The following is a 22136-nucleotide window of genomic DNA, read 5'->3' as shown; positions in this document are numbered from 1 at the left end:
CCTTGACTGGAGGTAGGAGCTTACCTTCCTCATCGCCAGTTCTGCTTCCTATGTCAGGAGAAGGCTACCTAAAACCCTGATCGTCGTGACACTACTATTCGTTCTACAGTCACTCATCTCATAGGGATCATCCCGAGCTCGACCCGGACGAAGTATGAGATGGCGACCTGGCGAAGCGGAACGTATCTTTCAAAGATTGTCTCCTTGCCTTTTGGAAAAGCTGTCTCTCGTCCTGACACATGATCTCGTCCAGAACCACGTCACCGGAGAAGTACTCCATGGCGTCATAGTACATGTTCAGACGGTGGGTGGACTCGTCCACCATAGCCCGAAGGTTTCTCTGCGCCATCTCCTGATCCAACGGAGTGAGCGGCTTCAGGCATGGCTTTGCTGCGACGCTGCAGGACGGGTGATAGCTGCCAGGGCTAGGGCTGCACTCACGGCTTCTGTAGGCAGGCCTGGGGATCTCGGTGACGGGACCCCAGCGGACGGTCTTTCTGGCGGGCGGGGCGTTCTCTTCCTGATGGTTGTCGTTGTGGCTTTCAGGCGACTGCATGCGCTCCAGCGGATACCTGTTGTCTTCGTCAGTGTGGGAGCCGTGAGGGCACGCGAAGCGGTCTGAGAACCGGTGTCGTCTGCGAGAACGACGTCGCGGTGGTGGAGATGACGGTGGTGATTGGGGCCATGGAGGGGAAGGCGAGCAGTCGGTAATGAGGATGAGTAGGAACAGGAGGTGGGCTAGACGAGATCTCATCATGAAGCTAGGCTTGGAGGAGTTTTTGGGGATGCAGGATTGTTGAACTGTAGCTTCATTATTGTGCAGTGCGGTTCCTTCGCTTTTATAATTATAGTGGTCTGCTCAGCCTCTGAGGCCTGTGACAGTGATGTGAGACATGCGCTGACTTGGAGTCCTTGATAATGAGCCTTGATGCAGGATGAACAATGAGAACAAGGGGCGTCGGTGCGGATCTTCTTTGTCCTTGTTCTAGACACAATGCTTTGCATATCACCGGCGAAGGGCTTGCTACTTCTGAATCGTCGAGTCATGAAAGAGCAGCTATGCATGTTTGAGAATGGAGCGACGAGTCAAGGATAATAATAAGACTTGATTCATTCAGTAGAATCCCCAGTTGCTAAGCATAAGATGTACTCCGTAGTCGTAGTCCACATTGTATAATACAATCGTCCCAGAGGGGACAGGTATCCAATCCAGTCGGGTATGGCATGAAAGATGAACAAACAGACAGGGCCCAAAAGCGAGGGATGGCTCTATATCCCACCAGCGTTGCGACTTGCTTCCTCCTCGGCCTTCATCTCCCTCTCCAGTGCTTCAAAGTCACCCTGGAAAGCATGCTGCACTGGCTCCCTTCGAAGGTCCCAGACATCTTCACTGCTCGGGCCCGTCTTGTACTTGATGGCCTTTTTCCGGTAGTGGTCCCGAATGACTTTCTTGCGCTCCTCGTCCGCCATTCCACGGGCCTTCATGCAGAGCCAGAAATTATCCCAGTGTTCGCTGCACGACCGCAGCTCGCCGTAGCGGTATACGTTCACAAACTGGCCTCCAAACGACTGACAGAAAAACGCGTAATCAAAAGCAGAGCGGCAGGACATGGAGTCCGGGTAGAGAGACTCGGGGGCGATCGAAGATGGAGGTTGCGGAGGGCCGGAAGGTGATGGTGATGATGGGGACAGGGGAGTTTCTGAGACATTCGACGACTGCTGTGGTGATTTGGTTCGTGATACGTCGGCCTTCAAGCTCTCTAGTAACTGGTTGAACTCTGCATCCGCTTGTTCCTTGCGACTCAAGGGCCGAGACTGCGATGATGACGGCATGGTGCCTGGTGCCTCTGCTGCGGGTGATGGCTGCGGCGCCGCATTGTCGGAGAAAGAAGGCACAGAGGAAATCTGTTGAGGCTCCTCCTTCGAGGGTGATGATCTCCAGAGCCAGCCCATTTCGACTTTATCGCGTGCTGGGGGGTTTATGGGATGGGGAGTTGTTTTTGTCCTGTGGATCGAGTTATTCACGTCAATAAATTACGCATTAAATGCAAAAAAACAATTTTTATCTTTGGAGAACTCCAAATTTCGCAGGTCATCCCGCAAACGCGCTGTGACGGTAATCTCGAGTAACATATATGCACTCATGTAATAAATGCTGTTACATGCTGTATTGGCTTTACACATGCACTCATGATCGACGTCATAATCAGACACCAAGCTTCCCCCCTCATAGAAAGTGCTCTTGTATATCAATCCATCACAATCATCTTCGGCAACGCTCATCTTCAATCTTCCTTTCGAAAAAGGAATGTCATCCTCGCTGCGATGATGCGAACTCGAATCCCGGGTTTGGTACCGCGAATCTGCCAAACCCCTCTACCGTGGAAACGTCCTACACAAATGACTCGAGTTCGCTATGCGAGATGGAGTACTTCACATGCAGTGACATGGCTCGAGACAGGACACATTGATCTGAAAGAGAACGAGGGACTCCTTTTTATCAATAGTAAGACCCTGCCTGTCTTCCATGTATCATCCCCCCGCGTAATTTAATGCTTCAAAATTAGATATCTTTCCGTCTAGACTCCAATGGCTGCTGCGGGGTCCGCTGGGTGGTATGCGTTCTTACGAGGCGGCCGTCAAGCGCATCGACAGACCGCATTTGGCTGCATCGGATACTTTTCAAATCATCCAACGAGTGGTTCCAAAGAACCTGAATGTCCAAGTTAAAGAGGTTGTCCCGCGGTTCAGGGAAGGTGGCGCGTTTGTCAAGTACACTCGTCCAGGCGATGTCAACGACGCCGACATTGAAGCCTCTATCAAAGAAAATCTGAAAGAGCATCCCATTAGGCCCTGGTTCAATCCTTTTCAAGAAGTTCAAGTATGTCGGGTCATTGGAAGGCCATGGATAGAAGATCTCTATCGCCTTCCAAGCCCCCGCCTCAAGGTTTCGTTCCACCCTGTGTCTCCCGAAGCATCGGCAGCAGACCTGAACACGGAGACTCTATACACTCTATTTCGCCCCTATGGGAAGATCAGAGACATAGAGACACAACCGTCTGACGGGAAGGTCACGCCCAGGTACGCCTATGTGGAATTCTCTCGGCCCAAGTACGCTGGAATGGCGAAGAACTGTATGCACGGATTCACCATCCCAGAACAAGAAGGTGGCGGCAAGTCGGGTACGCGGCTCAAGATTAAGTACGAGCGGAAGATCAAGCTGTCCATGATTAAGGACTGGCTTTTGAATCATCCCAGGATCGTTATTCCGGTGCTCGCCGCCCTCTTGGCCGCCATCACCGTCACCATCTTTGATCCAATGCGGACATTTTTCATCGAACTGAAAATAAAGTCGACGCTTCAGACCGAAGAGAATGGTGTGATGCAATGGATCCGCAAACAGGTCAACAAGGCAAACATCATCTATTTTGGTCGCAAAGGGGCGGATCCTCGTGGGCTCACGGCCATATGGGAGGACCGTCAGGAAGACATTACTCGACTGCAATCCTGGCTAATGGAAAATGTGGAAACCTTCATCATTATTCATGGACCCCGTGGCTCGGGAAAGCGGGAGCTTGTATTAGATCGGGCCCTGGTCGATTACAAATATAAGATAGTAATCGACTGTAAACAAATCCAAGACGCGCGGGGAGACAGTGCGAAAATTGCTAGGGCAGCCAGTCAGGTAGGCTACCGGCCGGTTTTCTCATGGATGAACAGCATCAGCAGTTTTATCGATCTCGCAGCACAGGGCATGATTGGGACCAAGGCAGGGTTCTCAGAGACTTTGGACGCCCAGCTAAGCAACATCTGGCAAAACACGGCTACCGCTTTGAAGAAAGTGACCTTGGAGCACAGGAAGAAGAATGACAACGACTCGCATCTGACCGACGAAGAGTATCTTGAGGCTCATCCCGAGCTTCGCCCAGTGGTGGTAATTGACAACTACCTGCACAATGCGTCCGAGAGCAGCGTTGTGTACGACAAAATCACCGAGTGGGCCGCTGGCCTAACAGCCGGAAACATTGCCCATGTCATATTCCTCACGACCGATGTCTCGTACGCCAAACCTTTGAGCAAAGCGTTGCCAAATTCGGTTTTCCGCACAATCACCCTGGGTGACTGTTCTCTGGAGGTCGGCCGGAAGTTTGTTATGAGTCACTTGGCATATGAGTCAAAAGATGGAAAGACTCAGCCACGGCGGGCTGAAGAGCTGGAGGACCTAGACGCTTGCATTGAGGCCTTGGGAGGAAGGGTGACAGATCTCGAATTCATGGCGCACCGTATTGAGGCGGGAGAGACACCGCGAGGTACGTCGAGAGCAAGAGCACTAGTCACGTTCTATGCTAGATTACTAACATACGCTCAAGGCGCGGTCAACCGTATTATCGAACAATCGGCATCTGAGATTCTCAAGATGTTCCTTTTGACGCCGGAAACTATAGAGCAGTCGTGGACCCACGAACAGGCTTGGTATCTGATCAAAAGGCTTGCAGAGTCCAAAGATGGTTCTCTGTCATACAATGAAATTGTTCTCTCCGAGCTCTTCAAAGAGAATGGAGAGATCACCCTTCGCGCTCTTGAGCACGCCGAACTCATTTCAATCGCCGCCGTCAACGGCTGCCCCCAGAGAATTCGGCCTGGAAAACCAGTCCTGCGCGCTGTTTTCAAGAAGGTCACCGAGAATAAAGCATTGAGCAGTCGCATGGATCTCGCGATCATAGCAAAGAAGATCAACAAAGAGAATAAGAGCATCGAAAAATATGAGGAAGAACTTAGCTTATTGGGCTCTCTGCCTAGGCAGCCACGGGAACTGACAGACCGAATCCAATGGTTGCTTAACAAAGTATACAGTTCTCAAAACAAGATTGCGAAATATGAGAAGGAAAGTGCATACCTACAGAAGATTCTCCGAAGCGAACATTGATTGGATGATGTATGAGTCGTGAGTCGTGTCAACTGGTTGGGTCTGATGATGTAACGATGTATATATATTTTATCAATGGAGTCAGGTTGAAAGTTTGAATTCGCTCAAGCATAGCAGCTTGAACAAAGTGAAACATCTCACGATAGTAGCGGTTTTTGAGGGTTTGACCACTCTCAGCAGAGGAAGACGATAGACTGCTGAGTAAGTGGACGTGTAAATTACGGTCCCCATCCTGTAACAATCAGGATCCTTCTGTTTCTTTTCGTAGACTAATTGAATAATCATTATCCTCGTGGAATTTGCGTTGTTCTTTTGTTAAGTAACTCTGCTCCCTTCTCTGAACTAGCTTTTATTGCTATTTGACTACCCTTGGCTTGTCTTCATATGACTGTTTTCCCTTACTTGGTCGTTTAGCATTCCCTCCATCGCCAGGGCAGTCTCCCCTTTACAGCTTCTGGCCGGTTTCATCGGACGGGGATAATGGAAAATCATAACTTAATTCCAAGTAGCCTGCTACCATTGATTATGGACGATGTTCGAGAGTGGATATGGCCGATCTTGCTGGCTATTCTTCTCTCCTCATGTCTCGCTACCCGCATCATTACTGGCCTCAAAAGCTGGCCCGATAAGAGGATAGATGCAAGACTCCCAAGATCAGTAAGAGTGGTCCCTTACTGGCTTCCATGGTTGGGACATAGCATTCCGTTTGGATGGGATCATATCGACTTTGTTCGAAGGGCGAGGTTCGTGCTTATGTTACTGTCAGTTGCAGAAGAGTCAAGTGACTGATTGGAAAGACAGAGATTACATGAACGAAGCTGTGTTCGGCATTATTTTGGGTGGCTTGAAGCACGATGTCGTAGTGTCACCGTCGCTCACTAAGGCCATCTTAGCCTCCCGAGGCACGTCTTCTAATGCATTGATCAATTACGCGTTGGAAAAGGTCGGGGGTGATCAGGGCGCGATTCGTAGCCTCAGTGCCACTGACCACCATATCATCCACCATAATATCCCCAATCTCTTAATGCGAGAACCATTTCTCACAGAGGCTTCCAAGGTCGCCAAGGACATCACTGAACGCGAAGCTCCTAATCTAGTAACGTTCTGTCGTAGCATGGTTGACCAGGCGCCGTGGGAGCGGAGGAGCGAAGCTGAAGTCACCGATGGGCAGGAGAAGCTTATGGCTGAAGTGAACCTTTTTGCTCTGGTGAGAAACTTCGTGGGGCACATCAGCACATCCGTGTTGATGGGACAAGCTTTCCTTGAAGCCTTTCCTGATCTACTTGATGATATGTGGACCTTTGATAACAGATTCCCCGTGATGGCACTTGGTGCTCCTCGCTGGCTACCATTGCCAGGTCTTTCGGCCGCATATGCAGCGCGTGATCGCATCTTGGATGCTCTTGCAGCCTACCACCAGGCATTCGTCTCTTGGGATGAAGGAAATGACCCTGGTGTCAAGTTTCGTGATCTTGACGATGTATCAGAGTCGATGAAGCAACGCATCCGGAAGTTCAAAGAACTGGGACTTTCGCCAAGGTCCAGCGCCCCTGGTCATTTGTCTCTTTTCTGGGCCCTGAACGCCAACTCACCCAACGTTGTTTTCTGGAATATTCTTCGCATCTACTCTGACCCTGCTCTTCTGGAGGAAGTACGAAAGGAGATTGCTCCCTTTGTTAAGGTCTATAGACCCAGTCGCGAGGAGACTGGGCTCCCATTCCAGGAACCCGTCAAGGTCTCCCTTGATCCGGATGAGTTGTTTCGATCTTGTCCACTGCTCAAAGCCAGCTTCTATGAGACTATGCGGTTAGATTCAGCAGGACTTTCCTTTCGTGAAGTCACCTCTGACTTGACTGTAACTGAGTCTCCTGAGGATGCTGCAGCTGCCAGCTTGGCCGAACCACGCACTTACCGAATTAAAAAAGGAGGAAACATAGTCATGGCGCACGGGATGGTCCAAAGAGACCCTCGGCTCTTCTCTAACCCAGAACAGTTCGATCCGCTCCGGTTTGTTGTCACAGATCCAGACACAGGCGCACGAAAGGCGGACATGCACACAATTTATCCATTCGGGGCCGGCGTTTCGGGCTGCAAGGGCCGCGCTCTCGCTGAAAGGATGAACTTACTGTTCACTGCTGCAATCATTTCAACGTGGGATATCGAACCGGCAAGTGGCAAAGCTTTGACAGTTCCAGGACATAGGCCTTCCAGTGGGGCGTATTTGCCTAAGGATGACATTAGAGTACGCTTGAGAATGCGCGTATAGACAGTGGAAAGACTTCAACTGAGTTCTTGCAACAGCAGTTAGACAGCTATGACGAGGGCATTCTCTTTCCATGTCCCAGATTACGAGTGATGTTATGGTTCGAGAAATATCTCTTTAAATGTAAATATAGCCGCTTGTCGCAGTGTGCGAAAGCCTGTCCATGAGTTCCCTTTACTTCCTTTTTTTGAGCGTAATCTCGGGTTGGATCAATGTGGTTCCTGTCATAGTAGTCATTTACCTTAGCATGGAGTCGTTTTGTTCATGAAGAGCTTCATCCAAAGCCTCAGAACATAGGTGTACTCCACATGTGAGATGTATCCTACTACTATACAGGCGAAGCGGAGAAATATCCGGATCACGGAGTTGTGCCGATATTGACGCTATCAGGATCATTGATCGCCTCATGAGCGAGGACGTGGAAGACTCCTGTTCTGCAATTGAAATTAGAAAAGGACAGCAAATACATACGTAAATTATACTTGCTTTTGCTGTTTTCAGTCGATAACGATGCAGGACGACCAGGCAGGACATTCCCCGAGCAGAGACTATAATCTATCAGCAGCTATATGCTCTGATTTCGGTCTGCGTCAAGGTCTGACATCCTATGGAGATGCACACTTTTCTCTTTTCCTCAGAAAAGTCTTCATAAAGGCATTGGGATACTCGGAGGATGCTCTCTCCCGCCCGATCATTGGCATCATCAATACTTTTTCCGGGTTCAACCCCTGCCATGCGAATGTACCCCAGCTGATCGAGGCTGCTAAGCGCGGTATCCAGCTCAATGGGGGCCTGGCGATAGAATTTCCTACTATCAGTATACATGAGTCATTCTCTCATCCGACCAGCATGTTCCTGCGCAATCTGATGAGCATGGATACGGAGGAAATGATTCGAGCCCAGCCGCTGGATGCGTGTATCATGATTGGAGGTCCGTTTATACGCTTCCCTATTCTTGCAAAGCCAGCACCCCAGACATAGGATGATCATGTCTGACTGAGCTAGGTTGTGACAAAACCGTTCCCGCACAACTTATGGGTGGTATCTCGGCCAATAAGCCAGTCTTGCCGCTTGTAACAGGACCGATGATGCCGGGAAGCTACCGCGGGCAGAGAATAGGTGCGTGTACTGACTGCCGCAACAACTGGGCGGCTTTCCGTGCAGGAGACATAGACATAGAGGAGATTTCGGCTATCAATGACGAGCTGGCACCGACGGTTTGTCTCTACTGCTACAGCGATTCCCAATTGTCGGCAATACATCACGCTGACTCAGGCTTCTAGATCGGGACCTGCGGTGTGATGGGAACTGCCAGTACGATGGCTTGTGTCACCGCTGCTCTAGGGCTGATGCCCCTGCGCGGTGCTTCTGCGCCCGCAGTCTCGTCTGCCAGGGTCAGGATCGCAGAAGAGACAGGAGCCAATGCTGTGGCCGCGGCAATAGCTAAGAGGAGACCGCAAGATATTCTTTCGAAAGAGTCGTTTTTGAATGCTATCACAGTTCTTCAAGCGATCGGGGGATCGACAAATGCCGTCGTCCATCTAATGGCTATTGTTAATCGGCATCCCAAGCTCCAGGGAGCTATAACATTAGATACTTTTGCGGAGATTGGGCGGAGCACTCCTTTGCTGATTGATTTGAAGCCCAGCGGTGACAACTATATGAATGATTTCCATAATGCTGGGGGTATGCTGGCGCTACTGCACACTCTTCGTCCCCTTCTGCACCTCTCAGCCATGACGATCTCTGGCCAGACTTTGGGCGAGGTTTTGGACGCATCTCCATTTCGCACATTCCCACTTTCGCAGCAGGTTATCAGGACACTATCCAATCCACTCTACCCTTCATCTTCTCTCGTTGTCCTCAAAGGTAACATCGCACCGGACGGCGCGATCATAAAAGCGTCCGCCTCCAAAGATCGCAGGCTCCTTACCCACACAGGACCAGCTGTCGTTTTCGAAAATCCAGAAGATCTGGCCAAAAGGATTGATGACCCAGACCTAGACGTGACTAAAGACTCGGTGCTTGTGTTGAAGGGGATAGGTCCTATTGGCAATCCCGGCATGCCAGAAGCTGGTCTGATTCCTATACCGCGCAAGCTTGCTTCTGCAGGCATCAAGGATATGCTGCGTCTCTCGGACGGAAGGATGTCAGGAACAGCGGGCGGCACTATTGTCCTCCATATTTCGCCAGAATCAGCCTTACCAGAGTCACCATTCGGGGTGGTGCAGACTGGCGATATGATCACTTGCAATGCTGATAGCGGGAAGCTCAACCTGGAAATTTCCGACGAAGAACTCAAATTCCGTGTAGAGACGAGGAAGAAAGAAGCGGATGCAGCCACAGCTTGCTTGCACAGAGCACGGAGCAGAGGCTATCGAGGCTTGTATGAACGGTCAGTCAATCAGGCTCAAGACGGAGCCGATTTTGACTTCCTAACAGCCGTTGGGCCATCAGATATCAGTAAATGAATAACTAGCCAACCATATGTCTACAATTCATTGAAAAGATATACTCATTATGGTCTGTTGGTACCTCTTGGAGTAATATATAAGAATTTCTTGGCAGCTGCCCTGACCCGGTGCCCTAAGCCCTGCATTTCCTGATTGGGTATAAAAAGTCATCGCCGCGTCGACGCGTCCCCAGCGCAAGACACGCGTTAGCAGTGATGTTCCGCATTGCGCTGTCGGAGAAACCTCTACTAACTTTAGTAGTGAAGTCGACCCAGCGGCAAGCTGGATTTAGATGTATAGCTCAGTGTTATGATTGTGCTTCCAGCGCTGACCCTTACCGGCATTTACTGATCGGTATCTATCATGGCGACAGAAGCGCTCCGCCCCAGAGGCAGGCCGGCCCGTAAGTGAAGCCCTTGAAATAATACTGGGAGGTGGTAACAGTGTTTTCATTGCTTCAGATACGCCCGGAACAACTGTGTTGACGTACACACCGGACGGTCGCCGGATTGTCACTGGAGGTTCCAACTCGGCGATCCGAGTCTATACAGTCAGCGACGACGGCGAACCAAAGACGATCGACGATGGCGTTGATGGCAACTTGGGCGTCGTTGCTACAGTACGTCGGCTATCTCGTCGAAGGGTTGCTAGACTAACGCGTTTCGCAGAATGACTCGTTTATTATGGGAGCAGAAGATGGCACGGTCTGGAAGTATGGGATAGGATCAGGGAAAATGGAACAGCTGCTAGTACGTTGCGCGCTGCCCGTCCGAGATCTAGCCATTTCCAAGGACGGGGAGTGGGTGGCGGTTGCGAGCGAGTCAGTTTAATCGTACAGGAAGGCCCTCTTCGTGCGAAAGCTGACAGCATCCAGTGAGCTCACAGTCAAGATCGTCAACATCGAAGACATGACGAAAGTCAAGTACCTCCGAGAGCAAGCCAAAGGCACGAAGCACGTTTCCTTCGATCCAAACGGACGATACATAGCCGTCTCGTGTACTGACGGTCTTCTCTACATTTATTCGACTTTCTTGGAGGAGCCAGAATTAGTACGGAAGTTGGACGGCGTCATCCGACGACTTGAAGCGGAGGACGAGGCAACGGCAAAGATCGCCTGGCACCCTGATGGCACAGCATTTGCAGCTGCCGAAGTGACCAGAGACATCGGAATCTATACTGTATCTGAATGGAAGAAGGAAAAGGTCTTCTCGGGTGGTCACAACGGAGATATTACATCGGTCAGCTGGTCACCAAATGGGGCTCTTCTTGCCACAGCTGGTGCCGACGGCAAGATTTTAATCTGGGAAACCAAAACGCAGCAAGTGCTGCACCGTTACGACTTCGCCAACGTTATCAATCTTGCTTGGCATCCTACCAATAATTCACTCTCGTTTACAACATCGGATGGTGAGCTTTTCATCTACGATGGGTTTGTGCCAAAGGAACATCAGCATCATATCCAGAAGCCTCTCCAGGCCGCGCCTATCTTTCCTGGCGTGTTGGCGGAGGTGTCTGGAAATGCGGGTCGATCATTGACGAACAGACCAAAACAGTCAATAGAGCGGCCTGGAAGAGGAGGAACGCCCGATTCTCTCGATGATCTTCTTGGTTCTGATCAGGGCATGGATGACTTTGTCGAGGATGATGATGGGGCTGGTTATGCAGAGGGCGTCAACCTCTACGGCAAACGAACAAATGGACATCTCGATGATATTGCCGGCCCTGCTGAGAAACGATTGTTGACCAGCTATACAAAGCCCAAGGTCCACCCTCCTCTTCAGCCAGGGAGCACACCTTGGAGAGGAAATCGACGGTATCTCTGTATATCTTGACTTTGAGCATCAGCCGAGTAACAATGCACTGACTGAGCTAGGTTTGAACCTGACCGGCTGTGTGTGGACAGTTGATCAGGAGACTCATAATACGGTGACCGTGGAATTCTATGACCGAGAACTACACCGTGACTTTCACTTCACCGACCCCTATCTCTATGACCGCGCATGTCTCAGTATGGAACATTATCCAGCTGTGTAGATGCATGCTAACGATTCCTAGACGAGAACGGAACTTTGTTTTCGAATAACCCGACCGATGGCAGTCCCGCTACTATATTCTACCGCCCTCATGAGACCTGGACAACGCGTGCGGATTGGCGAACACAGTTACCTCAAGGAGAGTTGATCAGAGGTAGGCACTGTGAGCCCGACTCATTCAAAGACTGGCGGCTGACGGAGATATAGCGCTGGCGCTAAGTGATTCATATATTGTAGCTGTGACAACCAAGGACTACGTTCGTGTGTATACCCTGTTCGGGACACCGTATAAGGTGTACAGACAGAAAAGCCCAGCTGTAACGTGCGCTGCATGGCGCGATTATGTGATGACGATTGGCAACGGACCCCTGGGGAGCGATGGACTCACAGCGACCCTCACATACTCTATTGAGAATGTCAAGAGGGATGAAGTATGTCAAAATGAGGACGTGGTTGCTCTTCCAGAGGGCTCAGAATTACGCAGCGTCTTCTTTTCTGATACAGGGGTGAGTCATCTGCGCGGATCGATTCCAGTATTGGTGGCGTACTCTTAATATTTCCAGGATCCTTGCATCTACGATTCCGAAGGTGTCCTCCTCATCTTGCAGCACTGGCGTACTCATGGCCAGGCTCGCTGGGTTCCGTTACTCGATACGAAACAGCTTGACAGATTGGCAGGCGGGCGAAAAGAGGAAACTTACTGGCCTGTGGCAGTCGCACAAGAGAAATTTCACTGCATTATCTTGAAAGGAGGAGATAGATATCCTTACTTTCCTCGCCCACTGCTCAGTGAGTTCGACTTCAGGATCCCGATATCCGACAGGCCGCAAAAAGCATCCGACGACGAGGGCGATGAATCTCGCAACGACGCTTCAGCACGGTTTGAGGAGTCTTTTGTCCGGGGCAACGTTCTCCTCTCCCTGTTCCAGGATCTCCTGTCCTCCACCAACGCGACGCCTAGTCAACGGGTCGAGCTGGCCAGGAAAGAGATCGAACTGGATAAGATCCTTCTGCAGATGCTCGCAGTTGAGTGCCGAGAAGGCGAGGAGCGAGGCATGAAGGCCTTGGAGTTAGTTCGTATGATGAAGGATCGCAATGGAAAGATGATTGAAGCCGCAGCGAAGATTGCGGAACGATATGGGCGAGGCGTGCTGGAAGACAAGATCCGGGATCTGGCCGAACGGCGATACATGGAGACAGGCGACGATGATGAACTGGCGGCTTAATTCTGGTGAAATTCTATTTCTCATTCATGTAAATGATTAGGGTTCCAACTGGGGGTTGGGTTTCGGCATTTTCACAGGTAGCTTTATCAATATAATTCGACTATATGTACGGTCCTGATATGAACCGATCTCAATGGTTTCTCGCATGGTGGAATGTTGCCGATGTTTCGGTTTGGCTTCGGCGAATCTCTCGACGTCATTGGCGAAACCAAACCGAAACTTCGACTTCACGCTTTAGTTCTGACTTTTGCTGAACTTCAGCCTGCTGCCATTACACCAGTAGAGTCTCAGACATATGGCTTGACAACTGCTTGTATCTCGTCGTCTAGTACGGCTTTCACTTTAGTTATACTCCTATGCAATCCCTTTGAGGTATTATTCTCCTTCCGACGCCGTGATGCCGAAGCTGCTCTCTGCTCCGTCCCCTCAGCCGATTCGATGTCTCCTCCAAGCTCCACGGAAATCTGTCTCTCTATCTAGTCCCCGTCAGTATTTTGTGTCGAGTCCAGTGCGGCCCTTGGCGCAGCCACGACACGGGATTCTCCACGACCCTTGGCCGACGCCCACATCGCCCACGCTCTTCTCACAGACACATCTTGAATCATCCATAGACGGGCTGAACGGGGGCCCGCAAAATGATCATAAACCGCCCGACGAACGGATCCTGAAACTTGGGAAAAGTACGTGTGACTGTCCCAGGACGAAGAAATATATTGCCGATGAGAAGGATGGATTCATGCTGACGGTGCCCTTTCGCAGCGCTACGCACTCTCTCTCCTCTACTACCGACTCTACTCATCAATCCTTTACCTCCGAGCATACTTTCGCCGAACATCACACTTCACTTATTTCCCTCGACGCATCCGCACCTCCCCACAGTGAAAGGTCGCACATTGTATCGAGCCGCGCTCTGGACCGTCCCTGTGGCGTGGAGCAGCTTGCCGCTAGTCGGTAACGTGAAGTTGCAGATCCTCAGCGAGCGGATCGTTCGTGCAGGCACGGTCTTAGATCCGGACGGATGCAGCGAGAGCGAAAGCGGAGATGAGCGGCTAGTCGTCCGATGGAGGACAGAGCCCAGGAGAGAGGGTCATAAAGGTGGCTCTGCCGGTGCTGCGAGCAAGTCCAACAAGGCCTTGTCGTCATCGCCATCGTCGGAAAAGCTCAGCCATACTTCTGCGAAGAATGGCGTCAACAAGGGTCTCAGTGTGCTTCTGGGCGGGGATGCACCCATCTTCAAACTGTCGAATGAGGAGCAGTTTACTGGGCTGTTCATTTTCTCCTTTGACGAAGAAGGCCGGATTTCTTCGCATACGATCGAGCATGCTGACGACGCGGGCGGATGGGATCGGACTGCCAAGTTTGTCACGTTGACTGACTGGCTGATTGGGAAGGCGCGAGGTTCTCTCGACCCTCCGCCTGGGCTGGCGATCCAGGGCTGTCAGACCTGTAGCTTTCCCTCGCCTCGCACGCATCGTGGCTCTGACCGATCAACATAGCTCACAGTTGCAGGTTCCAAGATGCTGTTGATGATGGGTGTGTAAGCCCTTGCAAAACATCCTCTTTATAACACAGAGGTACTTTGTAGCATTGTTCTACTACCACTGCTGATATATTTGGCGCACGTGTGGCACTCTCACTCTAGTTCTATGGCGTTGATCATGTTTTCTTCGTCGGCTGTCTTAAAATCGCACCATCTCCTCTTTTGATATACTTATACTTGCGTGTATTATACCCAGCCAAGAATGTTATAGAAGTGTAGGATGGATCTCTGACCAGCCGTTGAAATTGCCTTGTGGTACATGTACATATCATAGAAGTCAAAACTTTATGAACAGTCCCGCTTGTTGTTAGGTGATGAATCAGTCAAAAGTCCAGCAATGCTAAGAATATACGCTCAATGATTTGATACATGCATCTAATGCAAACTGCTAGGCCTTCACCTTGCCGGCCATCGCCACAGATTCGATAGGAGGCGACCTCAACATCGTAAACACGCCCACACAGACCGCCAACATTGCGAACCCACCAGTGGTGTAGGCAATTTCGCGTCCGACCCACCAGAAAAGCGAGCAGAAGAGCAGGGGGCCCGCAGCTCGGCCTACCTGGCCCCAGCTTCGCAGTCGACCCAGCACAAGGCCGCGCTCTCCTTCCCGCGCTTCAAGGCTACCGAGACTATTCAGGCCGGTCACAACCGTAGCACTGGTCACAGCCAACAGAGCACCGGCCGAGTAGAGCCCGACGAGCGAAGAGACTCGAGCCAGGAGGAAGAAAGAGATGGTGCAAGCTACCACCCCGGCGCGAAGGGTCATGAGTGGTGGTAGACGTCGCACGACGGTCCCTTGGAGCAAAGAGGCGATGAGTCCCATCAAGGAAAGAAGACGACCGTTCAGGGCGGATGGAGATGCAGTGCTTCCCGCGTAAAAAGTTGCGGTAAGGAAGGGAAGAGAGAATTCCAGCCCGGAGAAAGGAAGAAGGAAGAGAAAGTGAAGCAGGTTGAGGAGTGCGGGATTATTCGTGCGTTTGCGAGGCATGGTCGAGTCGGGGTTCGAGGCGTCAGCTTGCTTGCCATTCTTTTGCGTTGGGGAGGCGGTGTCCTCAGCTCTGTGAGGACCAAGACTGAGCTTAGTCAATCGGGGGTGTGTTTCCGGCAGACAGCGATACAGGTACAGTGTCTCGGTGACAATAAGGACAAGCGAGACCCCTGCAGCGGTCGCGAACGGATTTGCGGCCACTGTGGTGATATTCGACAAGGCGGCTCCAAGAGCCGGCCCGCAGGTGAACGCAATGCTAAAGCAGGCACCCACCAGCGCCATGGTCGAGCCCCGTTTACTTTCGTCACTGATATCCGTAGCAATTGCATGCGCCAGCTGCACATTGCCCTCGCTTAGACCACCAACAATTCGGCTGGCCAAGAAGGTACGAAAATCCGTCGCGGCGACCCATAGTGCGACACTCAGAGTGTTCCCGACCATGGAGCAGAGCAGTGCCGTCCGTCGTCCATATCTGTCGGATAGTCGGCCGATGAAAGGGGCAGCAATGGCTTGTAGAAGAGAAAAGAGCGATCCTAGCGCTCCTCCAAGGAGCACTATATCATATCGCGAGTCGATCGGCTTTGCGAATGAATTCTTATACGCGTTGAGATAGTGGAAGACCTGGTTTAGGAGAGAGGTGGGAGAGGGGTCTTGAGAACGATAGAACGTAAGCAGAGATGGAAAGAGTGGAAGGATGAATGTAAAGGAGATCTAGCATAAGTCAGTTAGAGAGGGTCTTTATCATTCAGTCAGTGTGTAGGAATTATTCCCACCAGGTCTAGAAGGAGAGATATCATCAACACTTGTAGTATCCTCTTACGCTGATCCGCAGCCAGCGCCATGATGATCAATTCGGACTGCAAGTTCGCGGATCGGCAAATTGGAGTAGAGCATGAGGATTGAACAACGAGTGACTCGATCAAACGAAGGGAAGAAGAGAAGCGAAAAGGGACAATCCGGTATCCATCAGCATGAGACACCGATGCCTGTAGCTGCTGGGTAATCAATCTTAGATCGAGACAGACAGATTATGTCATAGCCCTGAGCCCTATTGCCAGTTTCGGATCTATTTACTGTTACTGATGCCTCGAAGCTACAATAAAGAGTCGAAACGACTGCTGTTGGCGAGATGAATGCCATTCATTTCATCTGCTGTACAAACCAATCTACGCCAAGATTGACCCATTCTCCCACAGACCAGCCATGTCCTTGCGACGCCGTCATAGCAACCTCCCTATCACCATCACCATCTCCCCCCACTCCATGGCCCAAATCCGGCATGCTGGGCCTCGAGGGGAATTGTAAAGTAGAACACAGGGAAAGGAAATGAAGCCAAAGAAGCAAAAAGGCCGCCTTCGGAATCCACCGGTGGCGTGGAAATGGAGAATAGAGTCTACAGAAAATGAAAGAGGAGGTCGAAAAGATCAGACCAAGGATATGCACGCTCAATAACTGCCAGACATATACAAGAGGGACTTTTGGTAACATCAACCGACCAAAAGGGAGAACCAGAGAGCAAAGGTGCAGAAGAGCCCAGACAATCCCAAACCCATGCCTTTGCAATCAAGAATCCTTGTTCCCAGTAAAAATTTCGAGTTGTTCATCGCTTTCGTCAACCATAACACCGCCGTACCGATGCGCTTGTGGACATTAAGACAGGTAGAGAATGGTATGGAGAGACTAAGGTGGTCAAGAAAGGAAAATAAGGGGAGAATGGAGAAGTGGTGCCTGGGAGGGAAAAGCCCCTCAGGCGGCACCTAATGCGAAGGCGCTGGAGTCGAGTACCATGGCATTGAAGACGAGCTTTCTCATTTAGAGATCTCTATTCTTCGGGAGCACATGGTAAATGCCAACGTCTTGTGGAGAAGTTCAAATTTAATCACTGTGCTGCAGCTGGAGCTGCAGCTGGGGCCCCATTTGGTCCGCCGCGGCCACGCCCACCGCGTCCTCGACCGCGGCCCCTGAAATCGCCACGGCCGCGTCCACGGAATCCATCTCCCCGGCCACGTCCACCGCGGCCCCGACCGCGGCCACTAGGCTGTCTCTGATGGTGCACAACGGGTTCGAATCCGTCGCTGCCCTGCGCCTTAGGCACGGAGACATGTTCATCACTCTGTCCGGAGGCCGCAGCGACAGTCTGGTTGTCCTTCAGACCGGTATCGACAGAGGCAGGGGTGGCCTGTAGGCCCGTCTCCGTCTCCGCCGGGTCGCGAGGCACCTCAACCCAGCCGTCAGCATTTGCCGACGACTCGAGCGAGCCAGCCCCGTTCTGTTCCCACGACGCCTCGGCTACAGGATTAGCAGCATCGGAAACGAGAGTCTGCGCGGGTGGAGAGACCTCAGCTTTAGGCGCAGAGGAGTCAATCTCGTTGGCTGCTGTAGCACCGGCGTCAAGAGGGCCGTCCTGGAGTTCAGTGTAGGCCGCATTCGCCAACGTAGGATCAGAGGTTGCACTTGCTTCTGCAGTTACCTCCTCTGTAGCTTCCCCGGGAACATACTCCTCGGATGTTTGCTTCATCTTACCGTCTAGACAAGGCACAATGGTTAATCAACTGGACCAAATCGCTTTCAATCAAGAAATTATGATGGGCTTCCTTACAGGAGACCTCAAGCGTTTCTCCCTCCACACTGACGACCTTCTCGTCTACTCCTTCGATCAGTTTGAGCATAGAGCTCACTGCGTCCTGGGTGCCTCCGTAGACTTGGTAAAGAACACCTTCAAATGCACGGCTCTCGGGGGATGTCTCGTCACCGGAGCGCCTCATGGCGGCGGCAGCGCAAAGGAACTTGGTCAGGCTAAGCAGACGCTGTCTGAGATCCTTCTGGTGAAACTCAGTAGCCTCCGCGCGAACCTTTTCCCGAACAGCATCCAATTCTTCCTTGTGGGCCTTCTCCAGTGCGGCCTTCTGGCTGTTCAGGCGCTCCTCATAATGGCTGGCGAAGCTCTTGAATTGAGCGATTTGCTCCTCGATTTGAGCGACGGTGGCCTGGAGCGCAGGCTTCTTCAGGGCCTGCGCTTTCTGGTCCACGTTGATCTTCTTCTCCGCAACTAGTTCGTCGAGAGATTTGCCGGGGTTTTCTGCGATGATAGCATCGACCTTTGCGGTTGCGTTCTACACAGAGACCGATCGCTTGTTAGCGAGTGAACGAGTGTTTCTCTGGCGTGTTGGAGCGACTCACCAGCTTCTTCATGGTATTACGCAAGCTCCTATAAGAATGCTATTAGATTTCATGATCGGAACAATCGAAGTACAGCATCGCAACAGATGCGCTAGCTTCAATCTTGAAGTTTACATACCTCTGAAGATCTTTCAAATGAGGGTTGTCGAGGGTGTCCACGCCGTTGGCTGTTCCCTGAGCCGCATCTGCTTTAGAAGCAGAGACTGCATAATCTGGCCTTGGAGAGGCCTCGGACTGAGCCTGAGAGTGGCTGTTGACAGAAATAGCTGCCATTGTGGAGATGGGTGGTTCGACAGCTGGTTAATGTTGGAGCTTTGAACGATGACCAAAGTCAGGGGAGAATTGAGATTCAGATAATGGATAATAGTTAAGTAAACTTGAAAGGCTAAGAGTTGCCTTGTTCCAGTATATCAATTAGCAAGTAAACGCAGTGCGCAAAGGGAAATGGTTCAGAAAGAAGAGTGTTGTGCGAGATCTGGTCTAAGCTGTCGTGAGCTGAAGAGTCAAGGATGTGGGTGGAACTCTTCCGAACCTCTCGCCGCTTTGTCGCGTGCCTGCTGCGACTACCAGCAAAACAAAGAGATTAAAGGGCGGCCAATTCTTTCCACACATATACAACTGAGGTCAAATGATGAGTCTTTGTATTTATAAATTACAATTGCTCTTTCATAAAGCGACTATGAAGCTGTTCAGAGGGCACCATCATGTATCTGTTCGTGGAGCTCAGCCCACAAGGCACGACCCGGGTATCATAAGAACCAACACAACAACAACGCCTGTACTCCTTTCCCTTGCAGAATATTCAGAAAAGTAGTAGAAGAGGGAGCTGATCTCAGGTAGTCTCCTTGTAAGCCAAGTCGCTAAGTAACCTCATCCCCATCGTGGGTATTGCATGCACTCGATACTGGATAGAGTTGGTTGGAAGACGATTCGACTGGTCAGCCCTTGAATTTTCGTAGTGTTTTCTAGGGGGAAGAGGAAGATTTAGCCATCAGTACAGCACGATGAATCGATTCAATTGACAACGCACCTCGGTGACCTTTCGGACAGAGTTTGGTGAGACATATTTTTCACCAGCTTTCCGCGACCTTATCGAAGCTTCGCGCATCAATCTTTGGATCCAGTCAACATTGTCCCATCATATGAGTATCTCAGCTGTGCCTCGAGGTAGAAGACATGGCACGGATGGTAACAGCTGATGATTGGGGAGATGCTGGGAGGGCAAGTTGCCGACTCACTCTTGCATGAAAAGCATATAATCTAAGAAGATCTGCGTAATGGCATAGAGAGACATCAGTTAATGAGCTCTAATGTGACTGTTGGCCTGCTGCTTACCAGAATATCAGCGTTTTTGCTCAGGCTTCGGTTTGAATGTGCTTTCACAATGCCCTTCACAGTGCCACGAGGATAGAGCTTCTGTGTTCCGGCCATTGGAAAAGATTCTGAAAGTGAAGTCCTGGATCAAATAATGGATTGATTTCTGAATTGGTCGCGATGATTTACTCTTGATGATTGTGATTGATAATGGGGACGATAAGCATGAACTTCGGGTTAATTAGGATAGTCAATCTTACCTTACCCCAACCAATAAGTTACCGAATCAAGACTGATGTAAGGGCCTGTATATTTACAGCCAGTCAGAGCTCGATATCAACAAAAAGTCACATGACTAAGGGTTACCTTTGCATCGAGATAACATGGTGTGGGGAGCCACTACCGTATTACGTACTGTATTTACATGGTACAGAACAGTACGTTCCATGGTCGTGACGCCATCTGGTTCAATTCCAGATGTGCTTGGAAGCGGTGATAGTCTACTTGCTCTATCCAGTAAAGGAAGCTTTCATGTACAGTATCGTCGCATATACACGACCAAAATCTCCTTATGACTCTTAGGCTCGGTCCTATAAGGAGACATACCAGTTCCCGAACCACAATTATATACTGTTCAAGATCGCCTCTGTACAAAAGGTTGAGACCTTGTCACCGACGAATTCGACGATCTCGAAGGAATTTCCATGCGTAGACCGCTGCCACAGATCCCAAGGCAATCCTCCATGCGAGGAAGACATATATCGCAACACGCAGCTTCTCATAATAGCCTCTGAGCATGATGCCGACAGCATATGTGCTCCTGTCGGAAGCGTTATCTGAAGCTCCATAGTATCTGCCCACTCCCAAGCCTCCAATTCCAACATCGTTATAGTCGTGCTGTGTATTAACTTCTTGAAGTACTGGCAACGCCACAGTTTGGCTGTCCACGGCCGTGTTACTCATGTCGCCTCGAGCCCCCGATCTCACATGGAGGATATTGCGTTTTCGGAGACGATACGTCAGAAGGCTAATTATGAAGCGCAAGTCAAGGCTTGTAAAAGTAGGATACTTCCACAACCGCACAGCCGTATGCGGCGGGAGCATATCAAGGAAGTCGGCCAAAATTCCCAAGGACAGCCCCCACAGATGCAGGGGTCGAGTTGAGCCAACGGAGGCGGCGGTTGAGAAACACGTTTTCCATCTTTGGAAGATTGAAAGGCTTGACTGGTTTGTAATGGTATCCAGGTTCGGAGTCGTAGTGCAATTTAGACTTTCACTTGGTTGCAACTGAATCGCAGCGAACTCCATCCACCCCATCAGGGACCGACATAGAAGGCGAGCAATAAGCCCGCCTCGATTTGCGAACCGTTGAGACATGTCGACATACTCAACAGTTCGTGCTGAAGGTGATAGAAGAATTTCGAGAGGTACCCAATGTGATGAAGCAACCTCTGCTGGTTGCAATTTGAGAATTGGCGAATCGCTCCGAGTTGACAAAAAGACGAAAGGACAGAGGACCATCAACCTTGGATAACGCTGTAAGCATTATCGAAGGAAAGTGAAAGATCAAGATTGCCAACGTACGGTACTGAGCCCCAACTGGTTGTTACTACCCGCTCTGGCAAATTTCCAATGTAAATATAGTCATCCGTCGTCAAATCCAATCCTACCTCCTCCGAGGTCTCTCTAATTGCAACCGCTCGGTCATCCGTATCTTCTAGATCACGCTTCCCTCCAGGGAACGCAACATGTCCTGTCCAGCGGTCTCCCACACGTGATGCCCGTTTGATAAACAGGACCTCTGGTGATCCATGCTGAACCCAGGGTTGAGAGAAGAATGTCTCCAAGCGTTGTTCAGTGGAAATGGTTTGACCTTGCTCAGCGGGCAGAGAAGTCGAATCAGGCCAGTGATCATATGCTGGTCGCACCCGGAGGACCAGAGCTACTGAAGCACGTTTCTTGCACGATGGAGGGTTAGGAACATGTGGATATGGACGACGATGAAGATCAGTCAATGCGGTGTGGAGGGATTTGGACAGCGATGGTGGTTCTTGATTTGGCTCGGGGTTCATGGGCTCCATTTCGTGGATTTTTCGTCATAAATGGTAAGCTATGGACTATCTAGAATAGAGGAAAGTAAATTGCAATATATTCACGCGAAAAAGACTCCTCATGGCCTTGATTTGCCGTCGTCGATTGTGAAACGAAG

The 22136-nt window shown here is 50.7% G+C and overlaps 11 protein-coding genes across 11 annotated transcripts; 5 read left to right on the top strand and 6 right to left on the bottom strand.

The window, feature by feature from the left end:
• Window positions 1–127: 127 nt before the first annotated feature.
• AFUA_1G07370 (uncharacterized protein) lies at window positions 128–792 on the bottom strand (the record flags this gene model as incomplete). Its single annotated transcript, XM_745391.2, has 1 exon — window positions 128–792. Exon 1 carries the CDS (start codon window positions 755–757, stop codon window positions 128–130), a length of 630 nt encoding a protein of 209 aa, XP_750484.1. The 5' UTR covers window positions 758–792.
• Window positions 793–1079: 287 nt separating this feature from the next.
• Window positions 1080–2089, bottom strand: AFUA_1G07360 (EMI1 family protein). The gene has a single exon (XM_745390.2). The coding sequence runs from the start codon at window positions 1951–1953 to the stop codon at window positions 1270–1272; it is 684 nt and encodes a 227-aa protein (XP_750483.1). The 5' UTR covers window positions 1954–2089; the 3' UTR covers window positions 1080–1269.
• Window positions 2090–2123: 34 nt separating this feature from the next.
• yme2 (uncharacterized protein) lies at window positions 2124–5123 on the top strand. Its single transcript, XM_077803863.1, has 3 exons — window positions 2124–2506; window positions 2568–4310; window positions 4371–5123. The coding sequence occupies exons 1-3, from the start codon at window positions 2191–2193 to the stop codon at window positions 4925–4927; spliced, it is 2616 nt and encodes an 871-aa protein (XP_077660034.1). The 5' UTR covers window positions 2124–2190; the 3' UTR covers window positions 4928–5123.
• Window positions 5124–5206: 83 nt separating this feature from the next.
• On the top strand, window positions 5207–7572 carry AFUA_1G07340 (cytochrome P450). The gene is made up of 2 exons (XM_745388.2): window positions 5207–5670; window positions 5729–7572. Exons 1-2 carry the CDS (start codon window positions 5408–5410, stop codon window positions 7191–7193), a joined length of 1728 nt encoding a protein of 575 aa, XP_750481.2. The 5' UTR covers window positions 5207–5407; the 3' UTR covers window positions 7194–7572.
• Window positions 7573–7647: 75 nt separating this feature from the next.
• On the top strand, window positions 7648–9775 carry ilv3C (putative dihydroxy-acid dehydratase). The gene is made up of 3 exons (XM_745387.3): window positions 7648–8121; window positions 8196–8407; window positions 8474–9775. The coding sequence occupies exons 1-3, from the start codon at window positions 7701–7703 to the stop codon at window positions 9659–9661; spliced, it is 1821 nt and encodes a 606-aa protein (XP_750480.1). The 5' UTR covers window positions 7648–7700; the 3' UTR covers window positions 9662–9775.
• Window positions 9776–9848: 73 nt separating this feature from the next.
• On the top strand, window positions 9849–13042 carry AFUA_1G07320 (WD40 repeat domain-containing protein). The gene is made up of 8 exons (XM_745386.2): window positions 9849–10046; window positions 10105–10262; window positions 10312–10463; window positions 10518–11464; window positions 11517–11651; window positions 11699–11830; window positions 11884–12182; window positions 12240–13042. The coding sequence occupies exons 1-8, from the start codon at window positions 10007–10009 to the stop codon at window positions 12900–12902; spliced, it is 2526 nt and encodes an 841-aa protein (XP_750479.1). The 5' UTR covers window positions 9849–10006; the 3' UTR covers window positions 12903–13042.
• A 37-nt stretch (window positions 13043–13079) lies between these two features.
• On the top strand, window positions 13080–14398 carry AFUA_1G07310 (uncharacterized protein; the record flags this gene model as incomplete). The annotated part of the gene is made up of 2 exons (XM_745385.2): window positions 13080–13582; window positions 13662–14398. Exons 1-2 carry the CDS (start codon window positions 13300–13302, stop codon window positions 14396–14398), a joined length of 1020 nt encoding a protein of 339 aa, XP_750478.1. The 5' UTR covers window positions 13080–13299.
• A 432-nt stretch (window positions 14399–14830) lies between these two features.
• Window positions 14831–16433, bottom strand: AFUA_1G07300 (putative tetracycline transporter; the record flags this gene model as incomplete). Its single annotated transcript, XM_745384.2, has 2 exons — window positions 16207–16433; window positions 14831–16144 (listed from the first exon to the last, which is right to left on the bottom strand). The coding sequence occupies exons 1-2, from the start codon at window positions 16273–16275 to the stop codon at window positions 14831–14833; spliced, it is 1383 nt and encodes a 460-aa protein (XP_750477.1). The 5' UTR covers window positions 16276–16433.
• An 84-nt stretch (window positions 16434–16517) lies between these two features.
• On the bottom strand, window positions 16518–19146 carry AFUA_1G07280 (uncharacterized protein). Its single transcript, XM_077803862.1, has 4 exons — window positions 18732–19146; window positions 18614–18641; window positions 18033–18546; window positions 16518–17959 (listed from the first exon to the last, which is right to left on the bottom strand). The coding sequence occupies exons 1-4, from the start codon at window positions 18884–18886 to the stop codon at window positions 17313–17315; spliced, it is 1344 nt and encodes a 447-aa protein (XP_077660033.1). The 5' UTR covers window positions 18887–19146; the 3' UTR covers window positions 16518–17312.
• A 54-nt stretch (window positions 19147–19200) lies between these two features.
• Window positions 19201–20211, bottom strand: AFUA_1G07270 (uncharacterized protein). Its single transcript, XM_745382.2, has 4 exons — window positions 19949–20211; window positions 19852–19883; window positions 19644–19725; window positions 19201–19578 (listed from the first exon to the last, which is right to left on the bottom strand). Exons 1-4 carry the CDS (start codon window positions 20042–20044, stop codon window positions 19552–19554), a joined length of 237 nt encoding a protein of 78 aa, XP_750475.1. The 5' UTR covers window positions 20045–20211; the 3' UTR covers window positions 19201–19551.
• A 136-nt stretch (window positions 20212–20347) lies between these two features.
• Window positions 20348–22008, bottom strand: AFUA_1G07260 (NUDIX hydrolase; the record flags this gene model as incomplete). Its single annotated transcript, XM_745381.1, has 4 exons — window positions 20348–20436; window positions 20605–21313; window positions 21377–21452; window positions 21512–22008. The coding sequence occupies 4 exons, from the start codon at window positions 22006–22008 to the stop codon at window positions 20348–20350; spliced, it is 1371 nt and encodes a 456-aa protein (XP_750474.1).
• Between the last annotated feature and the right edge of the window lie 128 nt (window positions 22009–22136).

Source organism: Aspergillus fumigatus, chromosome 1 (genome assembly GCF_000002655.1).
Source record: "Aspergillus fumigatus Af293 chromosome 1, whole genome shotgun sequence".
Taxonomy (NCBI): Eukaryota; Fungi; Ascomycota; class Eurotiomycetes; order Eurotiales; family Aspergillaceae; genus Aspergillus; species Aspergillus fumigatus.
This window is presented reverse-complemented; position numbering and strand designations above follow the sequence as displayed.